Consider the following 14510-nt stretch of genomic DNA (forward strand, 5'->3'; position numbering starts at 1 on the left):
TGCTTTCCTGCGTTAGTTGAAGTCTGATTGGAGTCTGGTTAGACTAAGCCTGTCCCAGCAAACTAACATGGGTTTGTTTGGTTGGACTGCCCCTAACCTGGTTTCCATAAGAGTTTGTTTGCTCGCTTGCTTCATCTTGGAATCACTAGGTCTTGTGCCAGGTAAGGTTATCCTTTGAAGCATTCTATCAAAGGTTGGTAATCTCCGTCACGGTGACAAGAAGCAGCAGCAGGAAGATGAGGTGCCTTGCATCAGGAGGCCGCGACAGCAGCGCCGGCGGCGGCGTTCCCGGCGGCCTAGGCGCAGTCGAAGCCACACTGGCAGCGCGGGCTCTCGGCGAAGTTCTCCCATGGGAACGACGCGGCGAGCGGGCCAACGAGGAAGCTGAGCTGGTCCCCGGCGCGGTCCACCTTGGTGATGCCGAGCCACACGAACAGCCCACCTTCACGCTCATGCCCAGCAGCGCCTGGATGGAGCCTTCCCGCGCCGTCCCGGAGATGCGGCGGTCGTACCGGAGCAGGTACTGGTTGCCGACGCGGCACTTGCAGGTGCGGCCCAAGAGGAACACCTCGAAGGAGCCGTCGTCGGGGCGGAGCCTCCCGGAGGATGCCGCGCGGGAAATCCCGAGGCCAAGGCGCGGGCGAGGAGCAGGCCGCGGCTCGCATGGTGTCTGGCCGGTGGAGTGGTGGCCGGCGGGAGCTTCAGTGGAGTGGCGGCCAGTCGGAGTTCTGGTGGAGTGGCGGCGCCGTCAACGTCGACCTCCTCATGTCGTCACACACTCACGCACCGCACCAAGCGGAGGTGACTGCAACGCCATCCGGATGCTTGGCGGAGCCACGTTTTTTGGGATCCAGGCTAAGGGGGTACTTTGGCTAGCGGGAGCCAGGCTAATGTCCATCTACAGCCAACCAAACAAGCCCATCTTGGCTTCGGGGAACCAGGCCAGGAGTTAGCCACCCAACCAAACACACCTTACATGAATGAGAAAACACATGTATCGAAGTTGATAATAATAACCTAAATAAAGGACAACAAACTTCTTATCCTCCCTTGCATTTCTGATTTATTACTTTTCTATATCATGACAAGATATATCAACAATAATTGACAATACTCAACTCAATGTTTGAAGTTAAGGAGATGGAAGGTACTGTGAAAACATCACGTGTGGTTGGAGCCTTTCCTTATCACATTCTTCACAAATCACAAGCATAAGAACATAGTAGACAAAACATGTAGGTGGGGCTTTTATCTATTCCTCAAATTGATGTGTTACAACGGGTACTCCTCGTCTATAGTCCTGAACTAGGGATAAGGGATAAGTTTGGTAAGAGCCCACATCAACCAGATATGTGGTAAGAGCCCGCTATCCTGTTTCCTCAGTTGTAAGCACATCACTGAGTACCAGTAGATATGTCTTGTTCATTCCCGAAAATCCATACATAAATCCCGTTTGGTAATGGCTTCATTTCCACTTCCAAGTATTTTGGTTCATCTTTGATCTAAATCCTCAATAGGTTTGATGTAATTTTCATTTTCTAGATATTCTTCTGGAGGTTCTAATTCCTCTAATGTAGTGATAATATCCTCTTGAAGAACACCATCTTTAATCTACTCTTCAAATACCCGTTGTGGAGGATCCCTGCATGATTTAACAACAAAAAGCACTCTACTTATTACTAGGAGTGAGTGCTAAAGGTTGTCTTGAAGAGTGACTTTATGCTATGTTTGCATGAATAAAGGTTGTCTTATGAATTAATGATGATTATAAAGCTTAAATACTAATATTCTCTTGTGGTTAGCACTGCTACCTATATTAGATCTAACTTCAAGCTCTACGGGCTTCTCCAGTGGTCATCTGAAACCGACCCATCATCCTTGCTGGATCTTCGTGGGTCGACTCAAACGACTGGAGAAAGCCGAGTCAAGCAGGAGAGAGAAAGAATCGACTCAACATATAGAGTCGACTCGTCGCTGTTAAAATATCCATAGGTCCACTTCGTAGGAGAGAAAACAACTTGGGTTGTGAGTCCTACAATTGCATGCATGACGGATTAGAGGCTGCATTAACTGTGCGTTCGTTTTTTTCTATATTTTATGCGGGCCTGCAGTACAATTTTGCAAGAAATTGACTTAGTCTCTGTGATGAGGTGGCACTCTTTCTCCACGACCAGTCAGACCCACCACTGCGGGTGCCCTACCACCGATCTTGAGGGATATGGGTGTAGGGTTTAAATGACCATTTATGTTATCATAATACTTGAGGGAGCTGTCTACGATCTAAAATCCTCACTTTTAATAAAATACAAAATGAGAATTAATAAAAGTTACAATGAACACAAGACATTCAACTTGAAGATATTTTTTTTGTAGCAACTAATGAGATGAAAAAAAAATCTAGACCAACATCATCACAAGGCATGAGCTGAAACAACAATCACGATAAGTTTTTTTTTTTTGTTGAACTATCACTACTGAAAACCGGCACTTTGTCGAGTGCCGGAAGCTTTGCCGAGTATATTTTATCGGGCACTCGGCAAAGACGGCTTTGCCGAGTGTTTTTTTCGGCACTCGGCAAAGATGGCCTTGCCGAGTGTTTTTTTTCGGCACTCGACAAAGATGTATTTTGCCGAGTGCCTTTTTTCTAGCACTCGGTAAAGATGTATTTTGCTTAGTGCCATTTTTTGGCACTCGGCAAAATGCGTCTTTGCCGAGTGTCTTTTTTGGCACTCGGTAAAGAGGCATTTTGCCGTGTGCATTTTTTTTTGGCCCTTGGCAAATCATTTTTTCAAAGCAATTTTTGAGGCCCTAAATGAATTCAAATGAAAAACTTTTCAACTACAAAGTTGTATAACTTCTCAAGATCTACAAAGTTTATTTTGGTCATTTCTTTATTTGACAAAGCGACAATAACGTTGTTCATAAAATCTACATCTCTCGTATCTCTCATATTAGTTTCATGAAAGTCGAAGATATATAAGATTTGTGAATAATGTTACTACCACTATGTCGGATGATCAAATGACCAAAATAAACTTTGTAGATCTTGAGATGTTATGAAATTTTGTAGTTGGCAACATTTTGATTTGAAATCATCTTGTCATGTAAAAATGACGTTTGAATTTGAAAATTTGAAAATTTGAATTTTTCAAAATACCTCAGATGGAAAAACTTCCTAAATGAAAATTGTAGATCTCCAAAAGTTATGAAACTATGTAGTTGACAACTTTTTTATTTGAAATCATCTTGTCATGCAAAACTACGTTTGAATCTCTCAAATTTGAAATTCGATTTTTTCAAACGACCTCGGATGGAAAAACTTCCTAAATAAAAATTATAGATCTCCAAAAGTTATGAAACTATGTAGTTGACAACTTTTTGATTTGAAATCATCTTATAATCCAAAACTACGTTTGAATCTCTCAAATTTGAAATTCGAATTTTTCGAACGACCTCGGATGGAAAAACTTCCTAAATAAAATTGTAGATCTCAAAAAGTTATGAAACTTTGTAGTTGACCACTTTTTAATTTGAATTCGTTTAGTGCCTCAAACAAGCAATTTACTCTCGATTTAGTATAATATATGAGGATAGATAACGAAATCTAGACACAAGTGACAGTATAGTGGAGTGGTAGAGCAGCAAACACACGAGGGAGAGGTCGTGAGTTCGAATTCCGCCGGCCGCATTAGCTGTGAATTTTGCTAAAAAAATACAGCGACTTCGATGGCCAATGGCGCCCTTCCCTGAAAAAAAAAATTTGCTATTATTTTTGGGTTTTTTCGCATTTTCATTTTGCCGACTATAAATCTTTGCCGAGTGCATTTCTGGCACTCGGCAAAGGCTTCGCCGAGTGCCCAACAAAAAGCACTCGGCAAAGGCTTCTTTGCCGATTAATTCTTTATCGAGTGCGGCACTCGGCAAAGGCCGCAGGCACTCGGCAAAGTGCGGGTTTCAAGTAGTGTATGTGTGTGTTATTTCATTAAGATAGAAAAAGATACAAATGAGTCTAGTTTAGAAAGAACCCAGACTCGAGGTCCCAGCAAACACTTATGGCAGACTATGCCGGTGACTAAGAAAATGGAAAACACGACCACTCAACCGCATTGGTAATTAAAACCAGGGTCGGTGACCTTGCTAAGAGGTCATCGAGCTTTGAAGTGCCCACCATGCACCAGAGACTATGTCCATCCCCCAGGTTTGTAAAAGCTCTTGAATGTTGTTTGGCAATGCTCCCTCAAACACACAAGGGTTGGATAACTGGTGGTGATAATTAAGGTTATGATGCTAGTTTGAAATTGCAGGCGAAAAACAGAGGAGTGCCTCCGGTGACCGGCGATGACGTCTCCGGTGAGAATCCCCCGCACAAAAGTAGGAGATTCAATTCGGGGCTCGACGCCGCTTTGATCCATCGAGGTATTTTCTCGTTCCTCCTCCCTGGCGGGTGTTCTGACGAGGGGTAGGTGTGGCTCTGACCGGTGTAGAGGTGGTTGGGCTCTTAATCCGGTGGCGTGTTTTTCTTCGATAGAGGTGGTGTGGTATGGAGAGACGTCGATACACTCTCGCTTTCCCGGGTGGTGCGGACTCGTTGGCGAGTCAGAGATGGAGTCCATATGCGGAGGCGGGGCAGTTCAACCAACCTCGTCGTATGACCCAATGGGATCGTGGCAGGGAGCGAAAACATGTTGAGGATGAAATCAAGAGGTCCCTGTTCAAATCTTTGGAATTAGAGTGTATCGAAGAAGCAAAGCTTCGAGAATCGGCGGATGCTTTGGAAGCTGCCATAGCTAGGATGTCGTCCTTTCGGTGGGAAAGAGAGCGAGAGGTTGAAGACAAGTTCGAACAAGGAAATGGGCCATCTAGTGGGCTGGCCCAGTCAGGTCTTTCTATATCAGACTTTGTTCTCTCACTTGTACACTCCACCCCCATCAAGAACTAGGGTTCTGGAGGTGCCGACGGAAGGCTACCTGGCCAGCAAGGAAATATTAGAAGGTTTGGTGGAAAGGCTCGCAAGATCACGCCGGCCAAGGTAAAGCTCATCGATTCCCGTTCGTTTGCTGAGGTAGCTGGTATGGATCGCTGCTTCAATGGTAGAGGTGGTGGGAGAGGCATGGGATTTCAGAGGGATGAGGCAGGGAGAGGTGGTCGTGATGGAGGAGGGCGTGATGGCTGTGATGGATGGAGGGGTCGGGATGGATCATATAGAGAGGATGAGTGGAATAGGAATCAGAACCAGAGGCGTTTTGATGCTAGAGATGGTGGATACAGGGGTTGTGACAGAGGGGGAAACTACTATGAAGATGAGAGAGCTGGTGGCAGGGGTTACAAGAGAAGGAATGACGATGCTGATGGTTACGGAGACAGAAGATGATCTTAGATATAAGCTTGTCCAACATGAGGTGGTTTGACTATGTCCAAAGGAGATCTCCAGAGGCACCAGTGCATTGTGGAGTCCTAAGCCAAGTTGATAATACGAGGAGAGGTAGAGAAAGACCAAAATTGACATAGGGGAGGCAATAAAAAGAGATTGAAAGCTTTGGACATACCTAGAGATTTATGTTTGAATAGGAGTACTTGAAAAGCAGATATTGAAGTGACTGAACCGTGACTTGGGGCTCTTGGTGGGTTTCACCCTAGCCTACCCCAACTTGCTTGGGACTGAAAGGCTATGTCGTCGTCGTTGTTGTTGTTGTTGGGATCAAGATGAAAGAGGTGGTGGCAGATTGCCAGAAGAGAGGTGTTTTCGCTGTGGTGATAAAGGGCACCATAGATCTCACTGTCCTAATCCTCCCCTATGCTACAACTGCAAAACCTCGGGTCATATGGCACCAAATTGCCCCTTCAAGGATGATAAAAGATTGAAGTTGTGTAGTTATGGATTACCTGGACAGATGTTTTACAGCTTACATGTTCCAATTGGAGAAGAAGATGCTGCCGAGATGCCCATTACCGCTGTTATGAAAGTGTTGGAAGGAAAGGGCCCAGTGTATAGAATCACCATAGAACTCCAATATCTTCTCAATCCCTCTTGGGGCTAGCAGGTGAAGAGGATTGCTGCTAATGAATATATGTTCGTGGTGCCTTCAGCTAAAGATTTGGAGTTTCTCACCAGGTTTAGAGAGTTCAAGGGCAAGATCACTGATATGACAGTTTCTGTTGAGAAATCTGATTTCATGGTTGGTTGCTGTGACCTCCTCTCTCAGGTATGGGTTCAAGTGTGTGGGTTTCCATACTGGGCCAGGAACGAGGAGGCTGTTGAAGAGGTGTCGTATCTGGTTGGAGATTTTATAGAGGTGGATAAGAAATCTCTGCCAGGGATAGGTCCCATAAGATTGAAGGTAGCATGCAGAGACCCATCATCTATCAAAGGCTCATCTAGAGTGTACTTCAATGGAAGGGGTTTCCACATCAGTTGGAACCTAGAATCTGACAAGAATTCCAAGAGGCCAGTCCCTACTAATGACATTGGGAAGAAGAAGGATGATGACGAGTCATGAGAGGATGATGGCGATGAGGATTCTGATAGCTATGATCCCTGGGCAGATCTTAGGAAGAATTCACAAGAGCAACCCAAAGAGATCCCTGAGTCTAGCAAACAAGGTAAGTAGAGAGGTGCTAAGCAGGTTTATGGGGAAGTGACAGTTGATAAAGATGACACTGAAAAAGGAGAAGATGCTCCAGCAGGAATAGAGATCATCACTCAATCCTCTTTTCCTGAACAGGTTGCTGTTGCACAGACCTGTATGGAGAATGCAATTCCAGAGGTCATGGAGTCACAAATGATTACGGTTGAAGAAGTGTCCCAAAACATCAATGTTGAAAATGACACCCAAGGCTCCGAGCAAGCTGTTGCAGAGTTGAAGGAGGTGACTGATGATGGATTCAAGCAGAAGAAGCTGAAGACTTCACACAAGACGCTGGTGGCTAGGAGAGCCAGCTCAAGGGTGGCAGGGACAGGGACTCCAATCCCATTGCGAGCTAAAAGAAGGGCGGCATGCGCCGACAGTCAAGGTATGAACTATAATCCTTTTTCTGTTTTACAGAATATTGATAATGAGGTGTTAGCAAAGGTAGCTAGTGATTGTGGCATAGTGTCGAGAGAGGATACTGAAGAGGTGGATGCTAATATTGATTTAATAAAAGCTAAAGAGATGGCCGAAGCCACTTTGTTTGAAGCTGATAAGAGAAGGGAGGAAACTCAGAGCGTGGAAGAGGTGTTAATTGAGGAGACTAAAATTGAACATAATGAGACACATGCCAGAATTTTACAAAAACTAGAGGTTTCTAATTGTAACACCCCGGTGTTACAATCTTATTTAGCGCCGCGATTTAGGCCTAAGAAAAACTTTCGAAACGAGTTTCTTGAATTTCTGATTTAAAACATACATGAAATGATAAGGCGAATCTTACGGGGTTTGCTTTTGTGGTTGAAAGGAATCAAATGAATGTAGTGAGTTAGTTTACTTAATGTAAAAATATGCTAATAAGATCCTAATAAGGAAAATAGAATAAGTGGTGTTAACTGTTTGGCATGAAAAGCAATTTTTGATAAACAAAGATAATAAACTTGTGCATTTTACTTAAGTTGATGGGGAAGATATGTAGAGGAATAGGTCACTTTAATTTTGGGAGGATAAATGTTGTTAGTTAGTTTTCTTGGAAGCTCAAAAATCATAGTGGAAATTAAATCCACTCTTTTTGGCTAAGTCGGCAAACATCGAGTTGTTGTTGACAATGCTATCTTTGGTATTTAAATTCTAACAAAAATGATAAATACCCATGTCATGTTTTTGCACTATTGGTTGTCACTAAGTGAGCTCGTGAGCGTGGTGTAGATTGAGGTGGTGTGTGAGGTCGCGATGCACTCTCCAAATTTGCCCTAACCTCCGTAGGATGCACTGGGAAACAGATTTTGGAACCTAGTCCACGATTTGGCACCCAGGTGACGAACTCAAGTTGGTAGTTCCTTATCTCCCTCTCCAGTTGCTCTCTGGTCACGAAGTTTACTTCGCTAGTTAGCTGTTAGTGCCAACTTTTGGCTGATGGCTTCGGTTGAACTTCGATCGAGATACTAAGCGGCTTTTGCTTCACTTTAAAAAGCGTGCGTAGCACCGTTTCTTGCTGCTCGGGCTCGGGGCGTGGTCACCGCGCGCGCTCTACTGCCCTGGTTGGCAGTGTGGCCGCAGCCGCTGCCCCGTCGGTCGGCCCCGCGGCTGCCGGTTCCGTGCCCGGCTGGGTTGGCCAGCCCCTCTCTGCCGTGCTGCCAACCCTGTGAGCTCACGTGCGTGCGCTGACCGCCGTATCACGTGGGGTCGAGCCGGACACCGCAGTCGCTGGTGCTTGGCCGACATGGCGCTGGCCCTCGCCGTCCGCTTCACTGACCGCGCTCAGTCCTGGGGCATGTGCCAAGTCGTCGCAACTGTGTCATTGGCCCGGCCGCTGTTGCGACGGGACTACTCCCGGCTCTGCCCCACCTATCCACCTTGTCCCGCTAGCCGACGGCGGTGAGCTCTGTTCGAGCTTGGCCGTTTCGCTTCAAGTGGTCCCATCAAGTAGACGCCGTCACCGCTGTCCCGTAGCGCAGTCGCCCTATCGCCCTCACGCCACAGCATGTCAAATCGCCCGGTGACGTGCACAGCTGCCCGCTATGCTCTACCACGCCCTTGTGCTGCTGTCGGCGGGCATCGTTCAAATTCATGACGTAGGGGCCGTCTCAGGGCAATTGTTCACGTCAGTAGTTAGGTCGCGGAGTTGGCCAACCACCTGACCCACATTGAGCCACAGTCGTGCGTTAGCGATGACCTTTTCCGGTGTCCCGTCGTCGCCAATCAGTTCGTCGCTTGAGCTGAGCATGATTGGGGGTAGGGCCTTCACCGTCGGTAATGGTTCAATTGGTGGCATAAGTAGTTGTGATTTGACCTCCTCTATTTGGTGCTCGTCTCAGCTTGGTCAGGGCCTTCACCGGCGACGAGCTGACACGACCGTGCCATGCTCAGAGCGCCGTCGCCTTTCACCGTGCACGTGGCCATCATAGCACGGGCCGTTTCCGCTCTAGTCGATACTGTAGTCATGTCCGGGGTAAGGTCCTTCTACTCTACCATCCTTTCGTTTCAGTCTCCGAGGTCGCAGGACGCCGGAACAGTCGCACCGCTGTAGCTCGTAGTCCGTCGGCGTGGTCGGTACGTTAGAAGTCACCGTTCGGTCCCTAATGGGCACCTAGGGTCTCGTATTGGCTCTACGGTGCTCGTCGGCCTGCTCCTTTAGTCTGCGCCTCACTCTGTTGACCGATGCCGTGGGGCAGTGCCAGCGCCCAGGCACGATGGGGGGCTCATCTCTGCGAAGACGATGTTTTCGGGGTGGTCTGTGCAAAGACTGTCTCTGTTGTAATAGTGCGCGGAGTCGTCGTGTAATAACCACGTAGTACGGGGACCTTTCTGTGAAATCACTGGTGCTCACGCGGGCTCCACGTCGCGAGCCGCTCATTGGTTTGGCCTGCTACGCGCGTGTCCTTTTCCGTGCGGGCTGTGGGAGTTGCTGGGCCGCCTGCCGTGTTGGGCCGTCGCCTGCCCCGCTGGGCTGGCCGGTGGCCACCGCGCCTGGGCCACCCGCGCCTACGCGCGCTCGATGCCTCATTGCTGGGCTGGCCTTGTGCCGTCCGCTGCTGGGCTTCACCATGGGCTGGTCTGCCATGGCCGCCTAGGCGTCATGCGACTTGTGGGTTGTTTTCCTTTTCTGCTAAGTTTACTATTTTATTTAAAATAGCTGAAGTTTGTAAATCCATAATAAATCAAATAAAAATCATAAAAATGCCAAACTAGTTTTGTTAGGCTCCTAAAATCATGACCTACCTGCTAGTGTAATTTGTTCACATAGTGGGACAATAATCATAGGAGTATATAATTAATTTGGGATACTTAATGTTGTAAAAAGATAACTCGTAGGAATTGTTCTGATAAATTGGCAATAGTGTTGAATCTGAAATTTGTATAGTAGGCTCCTAGCAATATTAGTTACTCACTGTAATTGTTTTTGCTCCGGAATAACTAGTTACTAATTAGATAATGATGTCCTATTCGAATAAAGATTAAATTAATGGAATAGGATAAAGAAACAACTTAGGTTTATATAACTAAAATAATTGTTAGGAAACATGTTTTATCCGACAACGTGTATATATAGCATAAGTACGGTCGTCGTTAAAACGAGCTCGTTAGTTTGTGAGGCGTGATCGGATTTCTAAGCTTTTCAGCTGTCGTTGGTTATTTACATCTATGCATTTGCATTAATGCATATCATATACGTACGATGATGGATCAATAGAAATTGAAGGATGACTGGGAATCCGAAGATGGTGTAATGGTATTCTCTCCAGGAGATGATGCAATGGGTTTTCTATTCAGTTGATGGTGGATGATCTAAAGATGCAGATACTAACTTTTTAATATATCGTACCTAGGCAAGCCCCGGTGCATAACCCCTAATTTTTTGCAGTTTAAATTATATTTGTGCATTAAGTTTTAAGGAGTTGAATAAAACCCACTTGCATATATATATCTTGATCCTATGAGTCTTACTAGTATGATAGGATCGTATAGAATGCTATACTACAGGGCTCCGGTAGAAGTCGAGTGATTGCCTGTCACTCACGAGAGATAGAAAATATATTGCTGTATTATTATCACTTGGAAAATATAAATGGTGGAAAGGAAAAATGGTGACCAGGTAGGATATGGTTTGGGTATTGGTGGGTGTAAGAGGTTGTGTCGCCGTGGACTCGGGGCATAACTTGGTTACACGGTTTTCCCTGTCTGGCCGGTTAAGGACCAATCGTTGCATAAGGCTCTAGTCATGTCACAGACTTATTATCCTGAGCACATACTTGTGTATAGGCGCTTGGAAGACTTGTTGCTCTCTTGTCGCGGATCTGGCTCTTTCTCGACCGACTGTCAAGGTTCTTCTTGGTGGTGGAGGTCCTTGCACTGCACTGAGTCCGGGACTCAGGGACGGGGGCTTGGAGTCCCAGTTTGGATGGGGACCTGGACACCCGGGACAGGAGAGTGATGGGTTGGTCCTGCTTGTGCCTAGGGTACAAGCGGGGTGTGTGTTTTCAGGGTAGCCAGCTGGGGGCATTGATTCGTGAATCGCCGGGAAATCCGGTATGGCTTGTCTATGGTTTAACATCGTAGTAAGAACTTAAAGATGGAAGATGAAAAGGGAAATCTGATTGCTTACCACCTGCTTGAAAGTAGCACAGGTGCTTACATAGAAGGACTAGTTAATGAACCAATGCGGCTTTTAATAAAAATCGAATATAAGGACGCACTTTTAGTAATGCTTCCTGTTGATACAATAACCCATGAGCCAGATAGCCTTGCATATCCTTGGAGTCTTTTCTTTCCTCCTATTGGGTAAGTCTTGCTGAGTACAATTGAGTACTCAGGGTTTTATTCCCCCTGTTGCAGGTGATAGGTGGATGCTAGAGCTGACCCTTGTGTGTGGATACCTGCTGGTGGGCTCAGCGAGGATTCCTTACGCTGCGATTGTAGTTGTTATTTATAAATCTCACCAACTATTTTTGTAAATGAAAGTTTTGTAATCTGTTGTCGTAGTTTATATATCAATACTACATCATGCCATGAATAGATAATTATTTCTGCTGTAATTCTGATCACATGTTTATATTCCGGTGTTACAATAAATTATTCATAACCTTGGTAATATGATTATATTCTATTGTTATACTAATAAATATTATACTCTGATGTTGTACTACAAGTGGTGTAAGAAACGGTTAAGAATAATGTAAGCTTTATTCTCTCATTTGTGATCCCGATGATAAAAATGTGGATTTTCGGGTTCTCCCCTGGGGTGTGCCTGATGGAACCGAGTAATTTAGTGTTCTCCCTCGAGTGCTTAGTGTCTAATGGAAGACAAGCACTCCTATGAGGCATTAGATTAGGTGATTCTACCACAGGTGGTATCAGAGCGCAAATGAGGAAATAAGGCTTCGAAAACCTTTTCTAAACTAAAATTTGACAACCTACTTTTGCAAAAAAAAGTTAGGATGTTTGCATGCGAAGTTATATAAGTAGTCCTACTACTATGGTTATGTATCCAGGATAGATGACACTCTATTGACTTAGATAGGATTAATCAAGTTTCTACAGGTACACTAACTCGGGCATAGTTTTATAGTATCGACTAGTTACAAGGAGAGAACGCTTTGCCAAAAATTTGAGAACGGTTGCCCTATATGTTGGCAACAGTGAAAGGATGTATAGGATGTGCATTCATGCATATCCCGTTTGTGCATTATATCGCTCGTATTGCTTGTAGATACGCCCTCCATAGGTATCACGTGTGTCGTATTGTGCATGCCTGACTCGTTCCTGTTCTAGAGTTAGGTCTACACTATGGCTTCATGCTCCGCGTTCACCCATGGTTCATGCCTATCGTGACCCACGTCTCCCTGTACCCCTTTTCTATGCTCTTGTCAGACCCTTGCCCTGCAGTCATACTAGTCAGTAATGGCATCGCATGTCGCTCGCCTCTAACGTGAGGAAGTTGGTCGATTCGCTCGTAGTGGTTCTACGTGGGAACCCTGGTGGACCATGCCAGGACCACTGAATGCTCCGCCTTTATAAGTAGAGCCTGACTTAGCTATTGATATCACCACTCGACGCACTTTAGCTCGCTTAGTTTTTCCCTTTGCGCAAGGCTTTTCGCTCAGTCCTTCCTTGCAACCACCGCTAGAAATGGCAGGAGCCTGGGTTAGTACCTACTGCATGAACGTTGAGGGTTTTCCCAAAATCCTGCATGCCACCCTACAAAAGCTCAGAGTCAAAGATCGTCCTGAGTATGAGGGCCATGAGTATGAGGAGAATGGCACCGAGCGGTGTGAGGTTACCGTCTACATCAGAAAGAGTGAAGAGTTCCTCGACCTCACTGAAGCCTAGAGTGTGACCGCAACCGGGTTTTGCTTCATCGACACCTACCAGGTTGTGGCCCGTGAAGTCTTGCGGTACCTCTGCTAGATCTATGAGGAGCCCATTGCCCGTACCCCCATGCGGTTCTTTCCACCCTTGGACAAGAATCGGCGGGCATGGAGGGCTCGCATGGAGGCTTTGCAAGGGTGAGATGCATAAGAAGACAGTCCTACCGTGGTGCACTTGACCACATACCTGCTCGCTCTGGACGAGCAGTATGACCGACAAGCCTTGGAACTAAGGAGCTGCCTCCATCGAGCCGAGGAAGTCGTGATCTTCAACCAGATGCTCCAGGTGCAGCTTGCCGAAGCGCATGCCAGTGCTGCAGCTGCTGAGAGTCGGGAGGCTGCCATAGAGGAAGCTTTGAAGGAGGCTGAAGACCGGCATGTCCATCAGCTGGGTGAGGCCTATCTGTTCACTAGGGCTAGGCGGAGGACGCTGGCTGTTGATAGGCAGGATGCCCCGATCTTCGAGGGAATCCCTATCCACCCACCTGAAAGAAGGAGAACCGGTGATGTAGAACCGCCAGCACCTCCACCGTCAGAAGTGTTAGAAGAAGATCCCTTGGTTCCTCTCACTCGGCCATTGCCCCAAGAAGATGTAGATTAGTTGCCTTGGGATGTTGTACCCGTAGTTGTAGTGTTTTTCATTGCTGTCCTCCGGTATTGTATTCTTGCCTTGTCGTTCATCCATAGTCGTTGAGATCGCCCGCCAGTAGGGAAGGTAAATGTTGTATCATGAATAGGAGCTTGAATGCATGTATGATGTACCCATATCAGACCATTGGAACATGCATTTTATTTATTTCACGGTGTTTATTATGTTCATCTACCCTTAGTTCGTTAGACGTGCTTAAAGTTTTCCAGGGCGATATCAAGCGGGTTACAAAAGAAGTTGCCATTCAGATACCAGTAGATCAGCTGTGGTTGGATAATATAGGACACTATATCAACTAATTGTGGATGTCCCAGCAGAACACTTGAATCTCTTTAAAACAAATCCACCATTGGATTTGAATTCCTTGTCCCTTGTTGTGAAGGGAACCCTTGTTGTTTGAATTTTTCCCTTGTAATACTCCCCTTATTCTGTGGTCTATGACCCCACTGCCTTCATGGCGTGTAAGTTGGTAATAGTTGCCTGGTTAAAAGCTTATGGTGCCACGACAAAACTGAGGGCTCCCTGTGGAACAGCTGCCACATGCGACGCTGCTCGGCACGCGCTGGTATTGAGGTTGTTAACCAAGTACGTTTACCAAGTTACACCGCCATACCGTTTTGTTTAAAAAATTTTCTCCTTGGAAATGTATAGGTGTTTAGACGGGAAATCCACAACGGGTTGATGACATAGTGTTTTCTCTAAGTAAACAAAAAGGAGGTGGTTTTAGAGAAAGAAAGTATGGCATGATCTGAGTCTACATGAAAGACGGATGTGGTCGAGTAAAGGAAAGCAAAAGGAGACTAGTAAGGAAAGTTAGCAATGGATAGTCAGGAGTAATTAAGAAGTCTGAGTGGATGTCATGTCTCA

At 46.0% G+C, this 14510-nt stretch overlaps 2 protein-coding genes and 1 pseudogene across 2 annotated transcripts in view; 2 read left to right on the top strand and 1 right to left on the bottom strand.

The window, feature by feature from the left end:
- Nucleotides 1-251: 251 nt before the first annotated feature.
- On the bottom strand, nt 252-817 carry LOC136548438 (uncharacterized; annotated as a pseudogene).
- A 4254-nt stretch (nt 818-5071) lies between these two features.
- LOC136548439 (uncharacterized) lies at nt 5072-5371 on the top strand. Its single transcript, XM_066539968.1, has one exon. It carries the CDS (start codon nt 5072-5074, stop codon nt 5369-5371), a length of 300 nt encoding a protein of 99 aa, XP_066396065.1.
- A 1133-nt stretch (nt 5372-6504) lies between these two features.
- LOC136548440 (uncharacterized) overlaps nt 6505-14510 on the top strand; it is a 36632-nt gene continuing 28626 nt past the window's right edge. The window contains exons 1-3 of the mRNA XM_066539969.1: nt 6505-6600; nt 6723-6920; nt 7044-7290. Of these exons, the coding sequence (XP_066396066.1) occupies nt 6505-6600; nt 6723-6920; nt 7044-7290 (541 nt within the window). The remainder of the gene's footprint in view (nt 6601-6722; nt 6921-7043; nt 7291-14510) is intronic.

The sequence above is a fragment of the Miscanthus floridulus genome, chromosome 4 (assembly GCF_019320115.1).
Source record: "Miscanthus floridulus cultivar M001 chromosome 4, ASM1932011v1, whole genome shotgun sequence".
NCBI lineage: Eukaryota > Viridiplantae > Streptophyta > Magnoliopsida > Poales > Poaceae > Miscanthus > Miscanthus floridulus.

Bases quoted from the DNA above. Each gene is read 5' to 3' on its own strand.
- LOC136548439 (XM_066539968.1), top strand. From the start codon at position 5,072: ATGGATCGCTGCTTCAATGGTAGAGGTGGTGGGAGAGGCATGGGATTT.